At 44.1% G+C, this 14,266-nt stretch overlaps 1 protein-coding gene across 1 annotated transcript; it reads left to right on the forward strand.

Annotated features, from left to right (window-relative positions):
- The first annotated feature begins 4,055 nt into the window (after positions 1–4,055).
- LOC120106316 (pentatricopeptide repeat-containing protein At5g10690-like) lies at positions 4,056–5,687 on the forward strand. The gene is made up of 3 exons (XM_089923525.1): positions 4,056–4,561; positions 5,342–5,410; positions 5,496–5,687. Exons 1-3 carry the CDS (start codon positions 4,466–4,468, stop codon positions 5,685–5,687), a joined length of 357 nt encoding a protein of 118 aa, XP_089779651.1. The 5' UTR covers positions 4,056–4,465.
- The last annotated feature ends 8,579 nt before the right edge of the window (positions 5,688–14,266 follow it).

The following is a 14,266-nucleotide window of genomic DNA, read 5'->3' on the forward strand; positions in this document are numbered from 1 at the left end:
TTTAAAGATCCGGCTGACCAGTCTTTGATAAGTTGCCCCGGCATTCTTTAAGCTGAATGGCATTACTTTGTAGCAGTAGGTACCTCCGTCGGTGATGAAGGCCATTTTTTCTTCATCTTCTGGCGCCATGCGGATCTGGTTGTATCCGGAGAAGGCATCCATGAATGCTAACAGCTCGTGCCCCGAGGTGGAGTCCACGAGCTGGTCGATGCTGGGGAGTGGGAAGCTGTCCTTTGGGCAGGCTTTATTCAGGTCGGTGTAGTCCACGCACATGCGCCATTTTCCGCTGGCTTTTTTGATGAGGACCACATTGGCGAGCCACTCCGGGTAGGATATCTCCCGGATGAAGCTAGCTTCGAGGAGTTTGTCAACCTCCTCGACTGCTGCTCGTTGTCGTTCAGGGGCGGCGCCTCGCTTCTTTTGTCGCACGTGCTTGCAGGTTGGCTTTACTTGGAGCCAGTGGACCATGATCTCTGGATCTATCCCCGGCATATCCGCGGGCGACCAGGCAAAGACATCCATGTTGTCTCGCAAGAAGTTGACGAGGCGATCCCTTTCGCACTCATTGAGGCCAGAGCCGACCTGCACGGTTAGCTCGGGAAAGTTTTCGCGCAAAGGAACTTGGATTAGTAACTCACCAGGCTCTACCCGCTTTTTCTGAGGGTTGACCCGTGCCTCCAGAGTTTTAGTTGAGGGCTGGTCGGTTGCTGGGACAGGCACCTCAGCTGGTCATTTCGCCTCGTGGGTCGCCATGTAGCATCGTCTCGCTACCGTTTGGTCCCCACGAACTTCGCCAACTCCTTGGCTGGTGGGGAATCGCATGAGCAGGTGGCGAGTCGAGACTACCGCTCGGAGGGCGTTGAGACCTGGTCTTCCGAGGATGGCATTGTAGGCCAAGGGCAGGCGTATCACAAGGAAGCTCATCCTCATGGTACTTTCACAGGGGGCGAGCCCGACCGTGACCAGGAGGTCGACCTCGCCCTCTACTGGGACTGAATCCCCAGTAAATCCAACCAACGGAGCATTCATCCTCCGTAGTTGCTCTCCTGTCATCCCCATTTTACCGTAGGCATCAAAATACAAAACATTCACCGAGCTTTCATTATCGATCAAGATGCGTTTTACATCAAATCTATTTATGATCATGGAAATGACCACAGCATCATCGTGGGGAGTTTCAACTCCCTCCAGATCATCGTCTGAGAAAGAGATGGATTCCGAGGTGCGTAGGCGCTTCGAGGAGGTTCCTTCCCCTGAAGCTTCTCCAATCGAGGCCCCGCCTCGGATGGTGTTGATGGTGCCGGCGATGGGCCTGTTGGCATTTGAACCTCCAGGCTGTGCGGCTCCTTCGGCTGGCTTCTTTTCTTCGCGCCGGCCTCGCACGAATCGATCGAGCACCCCTCGGCGGATGAGCGCTTCGATCTCGTTCCGGAGCTGATAGCAGTCCTCAGTGTCATGGCCGTGATCCCGATGGAAACGGCAATATTTTCGGGGATCACGCCGAGCTCCGGAATCTCATTTCAGAGGTGGGAGCCGGATGCAATCCCGACCCTCAATCTCCATGAGGATTTCGGCCCGAGGAGCGGTGAGGGGAGTGTAGTTTTCATACCTCCCTTCGGGTGCACGGTCCCGTGGTGGAAACCTCGGGCGGAATGGTGATCTCTGCTGAGGCGGTCCCCGTAGTCGGGGTGGACTCTTTAGGCGGGGCGGATTTTTGACTCGGCGCGGGGACGGGCTTCTGGGCTGGCCACGCTCCTCGCGGCGTCTTTTTTGTTTCTTGGGGGTCTGTTCGGCCCCGCTCCGCCTAACAGCCACGGCTTCCTCAGCCTTGGCGTACTTCCGCGCCCGAACAAGCATTTCGGTGAGGTCCGCAGGGAAATTCTTCTCGATAGAGAAGAGGAACCTGTAAGACCGGGCTCCAGTCTTCAGTGCTGACATGGCAATCGACTGGTCAAGCTCCCGGACTTCCCATGTTGCGGTGGTAAACCGGTCCAAATACTCCCTGAGGGACTCTCCCTCCTTTTGTTTGATGTCAAGGAGGGAGTCCGATGTCCGCCGCTGGGGCTGGCTGGCGGCAAAATTACTGGCAAACTGCCTGCCGAGCTGCTCAAAGGAGGAGACAGTACTCGGCTTCAGCCCGGTAAACCAAAGCCGGGCCGATCCTCGGAGTGTCGCTGGAAAAGCTTTGCACATCATGGCCTCCGAGGCTCCTTGTAGGGCCATTAAGACCCGATAACTATCCAGGTGGTCAAGGGGGTCGGCCCTGCCGTTGTAAGGCTCCACCTGGGGCATCTTGAACCGCGGCGGGACCGGCTCGTCTTCAATCTCCTGGGAGAAGGGGGACTTTGTGGTGAACTCGAAGTCACCATCATGTCCCGGTTTCCTTCCGTGGAGTGCCTGGATCTGGCGTTCTAGTTTCTCGACCTTCTTGTCGAGTTCATCATTCTGGGGGATCGCTGCAGCGGTTCGTTCTGGTGCAAGTTGCCTTGGAACCGACTCAACCTCCGAGGGTTGTGGCTAGCCACCAGGGCCTCTAACTGGATGTTCTCTCCAGAGGGAGGCCTGGACTTGAGAGTCCTGACCTTGAAGGGGAAGTCCGCTTGTAGGAGGCTCCGGTTGAACTGGAGCCGGAGGGAGCGGTGCCGTCGGGATGCCCCTGGGTTGCAAGCCTTGGACAGCGGTGGCCAAGGCCTGCACCTGTTGCACCAGGGCATCAAACTGCTCCGGCCGAACTTGAAGAGTTGATTCGGCCGGAGGCGGCGAGTTCTGGACAGAGTGTTCAGGACTTGGTGGAGGACGTCGAGAGGCATTGGAAGCCCCCTTACTTCTTAGTTTCATGGCAGCAACTCGGGCCCTTCCTCTAGCGCCAACTGTTGCTGAAAATTGGACCCGGGGGCTGCCGCGAACCGAGAGGGGAGGAGCTCCGCTGCCGGGATAGTGGGTGGCGGTGCGTCGACTGGTGGCGTTCTCCTGGAGAATCCTGCAAGAAAGCCGGTGGCCGGGCTTTCCGGCGCCGGCCCTCCGAAGCTCAAGTCAGAGGGGGTTAATATGTGTGGAGTAAAGGAGGAGAATGTTTGTTCTCTCTTTTTTGTGTATATCTGTGTCCCTCCCTCCTTTCCCCCCAGGTTCTCTTTTATAGGAAGATATTATGTTACCTGGGAGGTGACAGAGAAATTTGTCTTCTTTTGTGATAATTGGGCACGATCACGCTCATTAATGGCGTTGTGGAGAATAAGGCCGGATCAGGCCGGAGTCAGGGAGTTGTCACGGTTGATCGGACCCGTTGGGGTGGTTGAACCGCCGGCCGTGGTGGGCCTGGGGTTCGTAGATAGCAAGTGCATTGATTGCTGAGTGAACCGATGGTCAGGGAGAGCCATATGCTTTGATGGTTCAGTGATCCGGAGATCATCTTGAGCCGTGTTCATTTAATGGCCGAGTGCATCGGAGGCCTGAGGGGGTCTCATGCATTAATGATAGGGCGTGCCGAATGCCGGCGGAGATCACGTGCCTTGATGACCTAGGAATGGTGGCAGATTGTAGTGGAGTCATGTATTTAGTTGTCAGATCCTTTAGAGGATTAGGTGGAGATTGGATATTTGGCTAAGGTACGGGCCCGGCTCAGAATTTGGCTAAGGTACGGGCCCGGCTCGGGTGCTGAGCCGAGCCGGTTGCTTAGCGGAGTGTCCTGTGGCGGGGTTGCTTCTCTTGGTCGGCACTCTTTGGTCGAGCGCCTCTCTGGTCGGCGCTCTTTGGTCGAGCGCCTCTGGTCGGTGCTCTTTGGTCGAGCGCCTCTCTGGTCGGCGCTCTTTGGTCGAGCGCCTCTCTGGTCGGCGCTCTTTGGTCGAGCGCCTCCAGACTGGCATGACTTGGGTTTTTCCCCCAACACTATGTGCACTCATTTACACTGCTTTTCTTGGTCATTTTTGTGTCCTTTGCATGAAACAGACTTGTTTTTGTCTATATTTTGGACCAAAAGTGACGCCATATAGTGTTGAGGTGCACTCCTGCAGCTACTAATACATGGTGTTACCTCCTTGCATTATGTTATTTCTTTTCCTCGCCATTCTTTCCATTTGTTCATTTATGTTTTAGGATTTCCCTTGTGAATTTATCTTCTTAATGATTTCTAATTTCCTTCTATTATATTCCAATTATTTTTTGCTTTAAAGGATAAAATTTTCCACAATAATACTAAAAAAAATCTGGACTGCTAAGGTCTTCATTTTATCAATTAGGGGAAAAAAATCCAAGATTGCTTTTGCCTGTTTTTTAATTTAAGTCAACTATTGTGCTTTATATGTTTGTCCTATTTCCTACTTGTGATGCTTGAGTATCTGATATCATTGCTCCATTTTCTAAAGGCTATTAGTCTTCATACCTACTTTGTGCCAGAAAATTGGAAATTGTTCTGAATATCTTATTCCATCATTTTTCCCTTTTCTTTCTCTTAGAGGTTACTTACAAGATGGTAAGTTTTCTACAGGTTGATGTTGCTAGACAAATCCTTCATAGAATTATTACCAAAAGGGAAGGGTTCTCTTGGACAACTAGAGGAGGCATGGTATGCATCTAATTCATCCTTTTCATCAAGTTTTTGAGACATGAGGAAGGTAGTTACTGAAGTTCCTATGGTTTTCTAAAAAATAAAGAAAAATGATCATCAGGTCTATATTTTAACATATCTATTTTCCTTTGACGCATCAACTATATGAAATGGCATATCATAAGAGTGGTTATTATGTTTTTATAGTTTGTATTTTATGAGGGAAAGATTGGTCAGGGCCCAACCAATTCATCTTATGGTTTGTAAGCTGCAGATAACTCTCTTAGCTTTGGTTCACTATTATTTGGACCCAAAAGTTGGTATGCCATTTTCAAATTTCATCTTTAGATGGACTAGATAATTGTCTGTAAGGTAATTATAGCATGTATTAGTAATAGTTGATTTTATATAATGCAGATTTAATGAAAAACAGGGGACCTTTTTTCACAAAACTCAATTTTAGGTTTATGACCTGTCAGTTTTCCAAAATAAATTTTATGAAAAGGAACCGAACAAGCATTTGCATTTAGATTATTTATTTTAGATTATGGCCAAAGAGCCCCTAAACAACTGATGAATGGCATTGTCAGACATAATTGCTTATGACCCCTCTGGACTAATCTTGCAACCAAATACTTGGTAGTATAGGAAAAGCTAAATATGAAGCAAGAAGACATGTTCTGGGTGAGCACTGCTATGTGTATAAATATGTAGAGCTTTTGTCATGGGAACCCAGCTTAGCTGCACTCATTCTTGTGAGCAATTTCCTACATTAGAGAATATCTGATGTTGTTGCAGGTTGCTATCCGTGTAGAAGCTTTGTCAGGATTCACTAATTCTATACTCAGCCCTTATGTCCTTCCAGAGGTTTTACTCTTTTCATTAGTTAAATGGCCTTACATTCTTTCCATTGCTGCAGATATAGCTTGTAAGTTTTTATCCTGTACTTCAGGTTTCACTGAATGATCCTATTGAGAAGTATATGACAGCATTTGAAGAAGCTGATCCATTACCTGCTAGCTTGAAATTGGACAAAGTTATTATGAGCTTGGATTGGAATCTGCTCTGGGGATTTTTTTTTTGTTCTACCTTATCACAAGATTCGATGATGAGATGCAATGCAACTAAGAACAATGGTTATTGAGCATTAAACATTGGCATATTCTTTGAATGGCTTGGAAAATTTCTATACGGAGAGTATGAGGATCACTTACCTCAGACGACGGCGATGTCGACGGCGGCGGAGTAGCTACGGCTCGCTCGGGATGGAGGTGAGATGTCGGTGCGCAGCTAGGGCATCGACCGGCAGAGGATGAGGAGACGGGGCCGGGCGAGAGTTAAAGACAAGAAGAAAACAAAGAGGAGGAGGAGGAGGAGGAGGAGGAGGAGAAGAAAGAGAAGGAGGAGTAGGAGGCTTACCTCAGACGACGGCAAGGTCGACGGCGGCGGAGTAGCGGAATCTTCGATCGCCGATCTGGGCTAGGGATGGAGGTGAGATTAGTTTGAGGAGGAGGAGGAGGAGGAGGAGGAGAAGGAGGTGGCTTACCTCAGAAGGAGAGGTCGACGGTAGCGGGGAATTCGGCGCGCTCGTAGCTAGGGCATCGCCGATAGGAAATGAGGAGAGAGGGGGCCGAGCGAGGGGTTGGGGGTTTTAAGTTTTCTAACGACGCGTATAAGCGTCGTTGTTTGTTAAACTTTTAACCACGCTTTGGAGCGTCGTTGTTTGTTGATATTTTCCGACGCTAACACAAAGCGTCGGCAAAGGTTGGCGCTGAGCCAAACTTTACCGACGCTTTCCCCTAGCGTCGGAAAAAGTCAGTCGGCAAAACCAACATTTCTTGTAGTGGAGGCAATGGCAGAAGACAAGCGGGAGGCATCTACTGAACATGAAGATGACAAGAAGGGAGCAGGTGACAGCGATAGTTAAGTCACGTAATAGCGACTTCTTAGTTGACCTCAGTGAACTAAGGGAGTCCGATAACGAACAAGATGATGATCTATTTGAGGAGAATGTTGACACAAATATGATTGTGCTGGGCAGTGATAATGAGGGCGATGAAGATAGGATGATAAGGTTTCTTGAATTCAATGAGCGGTCTGAATTCAAGAAGCCCATAAGCTTTATTGTGGAATGAAATTCAATAATTATATGGTGTTTAGGAAAGCCCTTAGGCTGTACCCCATTAAGGAGGGATTGGGTTTCAAACATAAGAAGAATGATAGATAGAGAGTTACATTAGTTTGCAAGGAAGAAATGTGGGTGGAGAATACATGCATCTCCAACACAAAATGAGGACAACTTGTAGATTAAAACCTTTCAACCAACACACAATTGTAAAAGGCATTTTTGCAACCATAATGTTAACACTAGATATCTGGTTGATGATATTAGGTCTGTTGACCTAATGGATTGATTTTGATGAGCATAAAGTGCTTAAGTATAATATTAATAATTTTGTGTTCTTGAAGTAGTTAATTTATTTTATAGGGAACTCAATAAATTTGAAGGGTTAGAGAAGCATGGAGAAGCCTAAAAGAACAAATCTCAAAGTTGGAGAAGTATTTAAAAAAAATTTAGAGTTTTTGTAGCAGACAAGTCGACCCTAGAGAACCATGAATCGACTCCTATCGAGCACGATTTGACCCCAGCACAAGTCGGGTCTACCTCACAATGGCCGCAAACAGAAGATATATAGTAGTAAAAACCAACTCTTTCGCGAGTCGACTCCAGAGGATCACGAGTTGACCCTAATCAAGGATGAGTCAACCCTAAAGTTAAACGACTCGACTCCACAGTGACCACAAGCAAAAGACGGTGTACAACAAAAATGAGCACCTTCTTGAATCGGCCCCAAAAGAAGTCGATTTGACTTGTTTGCACCCGACAACAGTAACAACTAGTTTTTCTGCAAAATCAGAATGACTGTTTTCACTCCCAGTGTCTATATCGGCCTCTCTAATAGCTAGAAATGATCTTCCAACTATTTTTCAAGATATAAATGCGTGGGAACATCCAAAGATAGCAAGAAGAAAGAGGATTAAGGAGAGTGAGTGGATGAGATAAAAGAGAAGGAATATAGGTCAACAACCACTTCTAGAGCTTCAACTTGAGGATCAACTTAAAAAGTGACCATTCAAAGCCTCCACTTATTTCAGAGAGCTTACAAATATCTGTAGAGAGAACTTCAACGTTCAATCATTGTGTTCCACCAAAATATCAAGAGCAAGCAAGAAAGAGAAAGAAAAAGAAAAAGGGCTGAGTTTTATTCACCAAGATTCCAACTTTCAGAGCAATCAAACATGAGCTACAACGGCATAAATCTAATCTTTGTAGAGGTTATATTGTATCCGTTTTCTATCTTTATTTTGTGTGCGACATTAGAAAATCTCGTGTGGAATTTTTGGTGTGGCTAACATCATAAAAAATCAATTACCTTATAAGGTTTATTTGTACATAAAAAATAGCTAGGTTACGGTCGATTATCCTGAAAAATTGACAAAGGCCCCATTTGGGAAAGCTTTTTGAGGGCTAAAAAGTACTTTCTGACCCTCCGAAAGTACTTTTGGATGAAAAAGGATATTTGGTAAAAAATTTGGAATATTATTTTAGCTTTTCAGAAAGCTAAGAATAGCTTTGTAAAAGAAATTTCATTTTGGAGCTTTCCGAAAAAGTTATTTTGAGCTTTGTTAGAAAGCTATTTTTTGACCAAAATATCCATAATAAAATATAACAATTACATCCTTTGTCCCTTTATAAACCTAAAAATCTGCTAGAGCACTAACAAAGAACCTTGGCCGTAGATCAGATTTCCTTCCCTGCAAGAAAAAGTATTCTTCTTTCCTATTTTTGTATCCATCTATTTAATATTATGTTATATTATAAAAATTAATTTATGCTAATAATTTTAATATTTTATATCTTTATTATTATATTATACTATAAATATAATATTACATTACATTATATCATAATACATTAATATATTATGTTAAATAATTTAATATTATGTTATATTATGGAAAATTAATTTACGCTAATAATTATAATATTTTATACCTTTATTATTGTATTATACTATAAATATTATATTATATTATATTATATCATAATATATTAATATGTTATGTGTTGCCCAGAGATGGTCACCCAAGAGGGGGGTGAATTGGGTGTTTTAAAATTTTAGTCTAATTAAACAATACACACAAGTGTAGGTGCAAGAATAAAGTTAAAGCGGTAAGCACAATCAATCGCAAACACAGAGGTTTATAGTGGTTCGGAGCTTCCACTGCTCCTACATCCACTCCCCAAACACCTTTAGAAATTTTCCACTATAATCGGCGATTACAGTCCGGTAGTTTTTTGAGTGAACTACCCAACTCGTTGTTTTAACCCGGGCTAACAACGAACCCTACAATCCCCCAATTTAAACTAGGCTTGGGATGCCTAACCCTTGTTCCAAGTCCCTTGACTGGAACAAGCACAATGTTTAAGAGTTTTACAAGAATTTAAAAGCTTCTATGAAAGCAAATAAATCAATAAAGAACAACAAAACCGGAAGAACCCTCTTTGCCGTTGAAAGCTTGGATGATGGTGGTTCTTCCGATGTGGATCACGTCGGCTTGAATGCGAGCTTTGATTGCCAAGTGGGAGTGAGTAGATGAGCACGAAATCAGATGAAGAAGGCTTGAATGCACTTGATTTCTCCTCTTGAAAGCACCAACTCCCTTGAGACTCTCTCTCTTTCTTCTCTCTTGAATGCTTTAGTGTTGGCTTGGTAAGAAGTCCCTTTTCATGCACTTAAAAACTCCTTTTTATACTCCTGCAAGCAATAGATCCGTTAGAAACAAAAATAGAGCCGTTAGGATTTCAAATAAAACCTGCAAAAATGTGTCAGTCGCGTTCCAGGCATTCCGGAGACGTCTCCGCTTGAACGAGAGACGTCTCGGCTGCATAAAAAATCCTTTGACAATGTCGGAGTCGACTCGGCGCTTTCTGGGGACGACTCCGAAGAAGAACAGCCCGATTTCTTATTTTTCTGTTTTTCTGAGAGAGCCGGCTCGCATGCCTCGGGGGACGTCTTGGGATTTTTGTGCTTTATGCGTGGGGACGACTCCTGTTGCCCAAGGTGACAACCCAAGAGGGGGGGTGAATTGGGTCTTTTAAAAACTTTTCAACTACTTCTAATCTTTTAGAGTTAATTAAGCTAAGTTGTATGGATGCATAGTGGAATTTAAACTTAGCAAGAGTATGATTCTAATCTAATCAACTATTAAGCAGCGGACTCAATAAAAGATTAGTCTAAGTTTGCCCAAGTATGCAATTCAATACAATGAGTCTTAATGTTGTTATATTGAATGAGACTTGATTAAGTAAATTGAATATGCTTGCAACTAAAGGATGCACGGAGAAGAGTTAAGCAAGCAATGTATCTAAGTAAGTAAGTGAGTGAGAAAGTTAGATAACAAAGAGCATCACAAACACAACAAAAGTATAGTGGTTCGGTGCATCCCAGCACCTACATCCACTCCCCAAGACCTCTTGGGAATTTCACTATAATCCCTCAGATTATAGCCGGTTGTTTTACAAGCTCACAACCCAACTTGTTGTTTTACGAGATCACAACGAACTCGGTCGGTTTTCACAGGCTCACCGACTAGAACCAACCGATTGTTTTCACGGGCTCACAATCCAACCCAGTTGGTTTTCCCAAAGGCTCACCAACCACAACCTTACAAAGTTGGTTTTTTCTTTGGCTCACCAACAAACCTTAACCCCTTGATTCAATCCCTTGATTGAATCAAGTTACAAGATAATAGAGCAAGAGTTTAAATCAAATACAAGCTTCTCAAATAAGCAAATATAGCAAATATAAATAAGTAAAGTAAAGAGATGAAGCCCTCAAACAAATTTGTAGATGAAGGAACTCAGTTTCTTCTTTACTTGACCCTCTTCTGATTTTGCACGAAGTAGAGGATCACCGAGGCAGCACACGGATGGAGAGGAAGCTTTGGGATTCACTTGGATGCTCTTCTTCTCTCTATTTTGCGTTGAATGGCCCTTTTGTGCTTTTGGAATATTTCCCTTGTAATCTCTTTGAAATCTCTTCCCTAAATGTTCTCTCCCACTTCCATCCCCTCTTTCCTAGCTCTCCTCTTGATTTTATAGCTTTAGAGGGAGTGGAAACAAAAATCTAGCCGTTAGAGACAAAAATAGAGCCGTTGGAATCAACAAAAAACTAGCCGTTATGCCTCCCAGCGTGCTGGAGTCGACTCGGCTGAAGTAGGAGTCGACTCGGCTGAAACAGAAGTCACTTGTGAATAGTAGTCTGTCGGCACTGTAGCTGGGAGTCGACTCCGCACTGTAGCACTGAAGTTGGAGTCGACTCGAGATCACTGTAGCGCTGAAAATCAACTTTCTGTTTTTTTGTTTGTTCTCAGTCGGAGTCGACTCGTAGAGTCCCGGAGTCGATTCGAGCACTGTTTCTTGAAACTCTAGAGTGCCAGAGTCGACTCTAAACTTTCCGGAGTCGACTCGAGGACTATTCTTTTGAATCTTTCTTTGAATTTGCTCCTCCAACTTAAATCCTTTGAACTTGAAACTTGGCTTAATAAATTGTAGCTTTCTTCTAACTTTTCTTGAGAGCTTTTGAGGCCTTCTTGTATTTTTCCAACTTGCTATGTTCCTTGCAAAATAAATTATCTTTCTTCTTGCAACACAAACATTAGTAATTATACTTCAAGGTTTTGTGATCATCAAAATTAATCTTTAAATCAATTTTTGGGTCATCAACTCCGCGACGTCGGAGACGGCTCCGACATTTTCTCAACGAAAAACGGGTCCTCTGGAATCCCTGAGAGAGTCGGCTCCGCATCCTTCGGAGACGACTCGCGCGCATCCCTTGAAAACAGCCTTTCTGCCATCTCTGAGAGAGTCGACTTTGGAAAGCCGGGAGTCGACTCCGACCCTGCGAGACGCCTCGGCAAGTGCTGGGGACGTCTCTAGACGTCCCAGCTTCTTCTCTGCGTACCGGAGACGTCTCTGGAACAAGCCGGAGACGTCTCGGCTGCCCCTGATCCGTTTTCTTCATCTCAAAAATCTTCAATAAATCCACCGAAAAATACGGGAACATGCCTTGACAATACTTAACAATATTCTTAGTTAAACACCTGAAATGCTCAAGTAATTTGTCAATATAAAGGGAATTATACTCTAGTATTTTGTATTCATCAAAATCCATTAGGGGGTCAACAATCTCCCCCTTTTTGATGATGACAAAACACTGAGTATATGCAAAATTTAAAATTAAACATATACACAGTGTTTGATCAGATGTACAAGTATTGTGTTTTGGTTAGAGCTAGATACAGCATGCATAATTCAGTCTAGTCAATTGTCAGTTCTATACTTATGCATAAGCATTGATCTTAGTAGCTCTTTTGAGCAATTTTGGCATATCATCTATCACTTTTAGATTTGAATCAAGTTAAAGTGTAAATTGATGAAATATTGATGCTAAAGACAATCAAAAGCCAAATACTTTTGACTCCCCCTTTCTTTTCCAGAAGGACAATTGTCTTTAAGCCAATATTCTTCAATTTTATCTTTTCATTTTGTTGATTCTAATTAAACTTTCAAGTATGAGTGTGATAAACATAAAAATTTTGCATTTTGCATTCCATATTGGTTCTACTCCCCCTTTTTGTCATCAACAATGAAGGGGACAAATTAGTGCCAATTTTCAGGATGCCTATTGGAATGGTTCTACTTCCTTTTTCAGATTTGCAAATAAGATTTCAGCATCCATGTTGCTTTTTAGATTAGAATTCAGCATTTATATCTAATTAACATGAAACATTCAATGATTTGGGAAAGTGAATTTTACTCCCCCTTTGTTTTGTAATTCATTTCAGACCATTTAAATTCAAGTATTACAAGTTGTGCTCCCCCTGTTTCATATGCATTGTCAAGTTGGCAAAATAGTGAAATGGTTGCACATTGTCAAGTTTGAACATTCAAGGTATATTATGACATTTTAACATCCATAGCACATCACAATATTCAAAAAACATACTCCAAGATTCAAAAAGAAAGGATATGGCATTCATATAGCATTACAACATTTGATGCCATTACAAGGATTGATTGCAAACATAAAAGAAAGAGTTTCATATAAGCCTAGGGCTTTACAAAAAGATGAACCCTAGATGTCTACAAAATGTGCCTCACCGGCCAGCACCCTCAAGAGCCCCAGTAGCAGCTTCCACAAACTTATGAATTGCTAGCATTAATCTTCTAAAGTTATCTCCCTGAGACTGATTGAGCGCTTTCATTAATGCTTCAATTTCATGGGATGCTTTATCAATCCTTCCTCTAAGCTGGGCAGCCACACTGCCCAAATTGCCTTCAGGGCTCGTCAGCTCTTGAAGACTATCCGATATGATCTTCAATTCAGCTTGTATCTCAATTGATCTTCTAGTTTGGTTTGATGCCACACAAACCAACTCTGACCCTATAGCTTCCATTTGAGTTCTAATTGCTTTCAACTCTTCCAAAAGTGCTTCATGTGAAGTATGGATAGGAGCTATCTCAGCAGAAACCACTGACCTAATTTCTTCCCTCATTTGCTGGCATACCATGGATGCTAAGGTGTGCATCTGCTCATCCGACAAGAGAGTCGATCCAACAACTGGAGGAGGAGGCATGGAAGTGGATGGTCCAGCCGAGCTGGAAGGTACATCAGGAAAAGGAAAGCTCTCCATATGATCAGTAAAGGGTATAGGGCTATGTGGAGGAGAGAGGTGGACAGGCTCCTGATGATGGATCTCAGGCTCTACAGTTTGGGATTTTCTCTTACAAACCTTAACCTAAGACCCGTCTTTCTTGTAAAAATCCATCCTATGTAGTGTGCTCTCGTTATAGAAGTCAGTGTTTCTCAAGGGTCTCTCTGGCTCATTTTCAGGGATAGGAACCTTAAAATGCTTGAAAAGTAGGGTAAAGACCATCCCATACGGGATGCTGAACCTGGAGTACCTATGACAGATTGAAATGTAGTTTAACATGAGCCTAGGAAGATTTAGGGGAATCCCTAACAAGATGTGGTGCATAATGGCCAAATCTCGCTCCGAAATGAAGTCGAAGCGACCGGTTTTTGGGAACAAGACCCTGTTGATTATGCTCAAAAGCAATTTCATTTCAGCATTGAGGTCTTGGGACTTAACAATGTCAAGAGGACCGCAGTTCTCTCTACCTAGAATTAAGTTTAGAGCAATCTCTCTTTGGGGATGTGAGGTCGGAGCCTCACCGTACTTAAGTATTTGCAATAAACTAGACAAGATATCCTCATTGACTTCTACAAATGTGCCTCGGACATACCCTGTGTACCCCGAGCTCCCTAAGACCAAATTACCAAAAACTTCTCTCACTAAGCCAGGGTAGGTAGACACGTTTAGGGAACATAGGTGTTCCCAACCTTGGGCACGGAGTCTCTCTCCAATAGAGAACCCCTCACCCGCTAAGAATTGAAAATCTATATGCCTACCTGTTGTTACTGTGCGATTCGCACAGGAGGGAGTCACGATTGCCGGAGTAACCGGAGGAGACGGCGCGGAGGGCTCTTCCCGCCGTTCCTCGTCGTTCGCCACCCTAGGATGCCTCCCACCGCTACGCCTAGCTTTCTTAGGTGCCATCGACCGAAAATCTAGGGAAATGGGCAGTGATTTTGG

Source organism: Phoenix dactylifera, chromosome 5 (genome assembly GCF_051530095.1).
Source record: "Phoenix dactylifera cultivar Ajwa chromosome 5, Ajwa_hap1_PhDact_Kaust_v1.1, whole genome shotgun sequence".
NCBI lineage: Eukaryota > Viridiplantae > Streptophyta > Magnoliopsida > Arecales > Arecaceae > Phoenix > Phoenix dactylifera.

What these genes read in the sequence shown, in the direction of transcription:
- LOC120106316 (XM_089923525.1), top strand. Translation starts at nt 4,466, where the DNA reads ATGGTAAGTTTTCTACAGGTTGATGTTGCTAGACAAATCCTTCATAGA. An exon ending in GGACAACTAGAGGAGGCATG is followed by an intron (nt 4,562 to 5,341) that starts GTATGCATCTAA and finishes ATGTTGTTGCAG; the next exon opens with GTTGCTATCCGTGTAGAAGC. An exon ending in GCCCTTATGTCCTTCCAGAG is followed by an intron (nt 5,411 to 5,495) that starts GTTTTACTCTTT and finishes CCTGTACTTCAG; the next exon opens with GTTTCACTGAATGATCCTAT.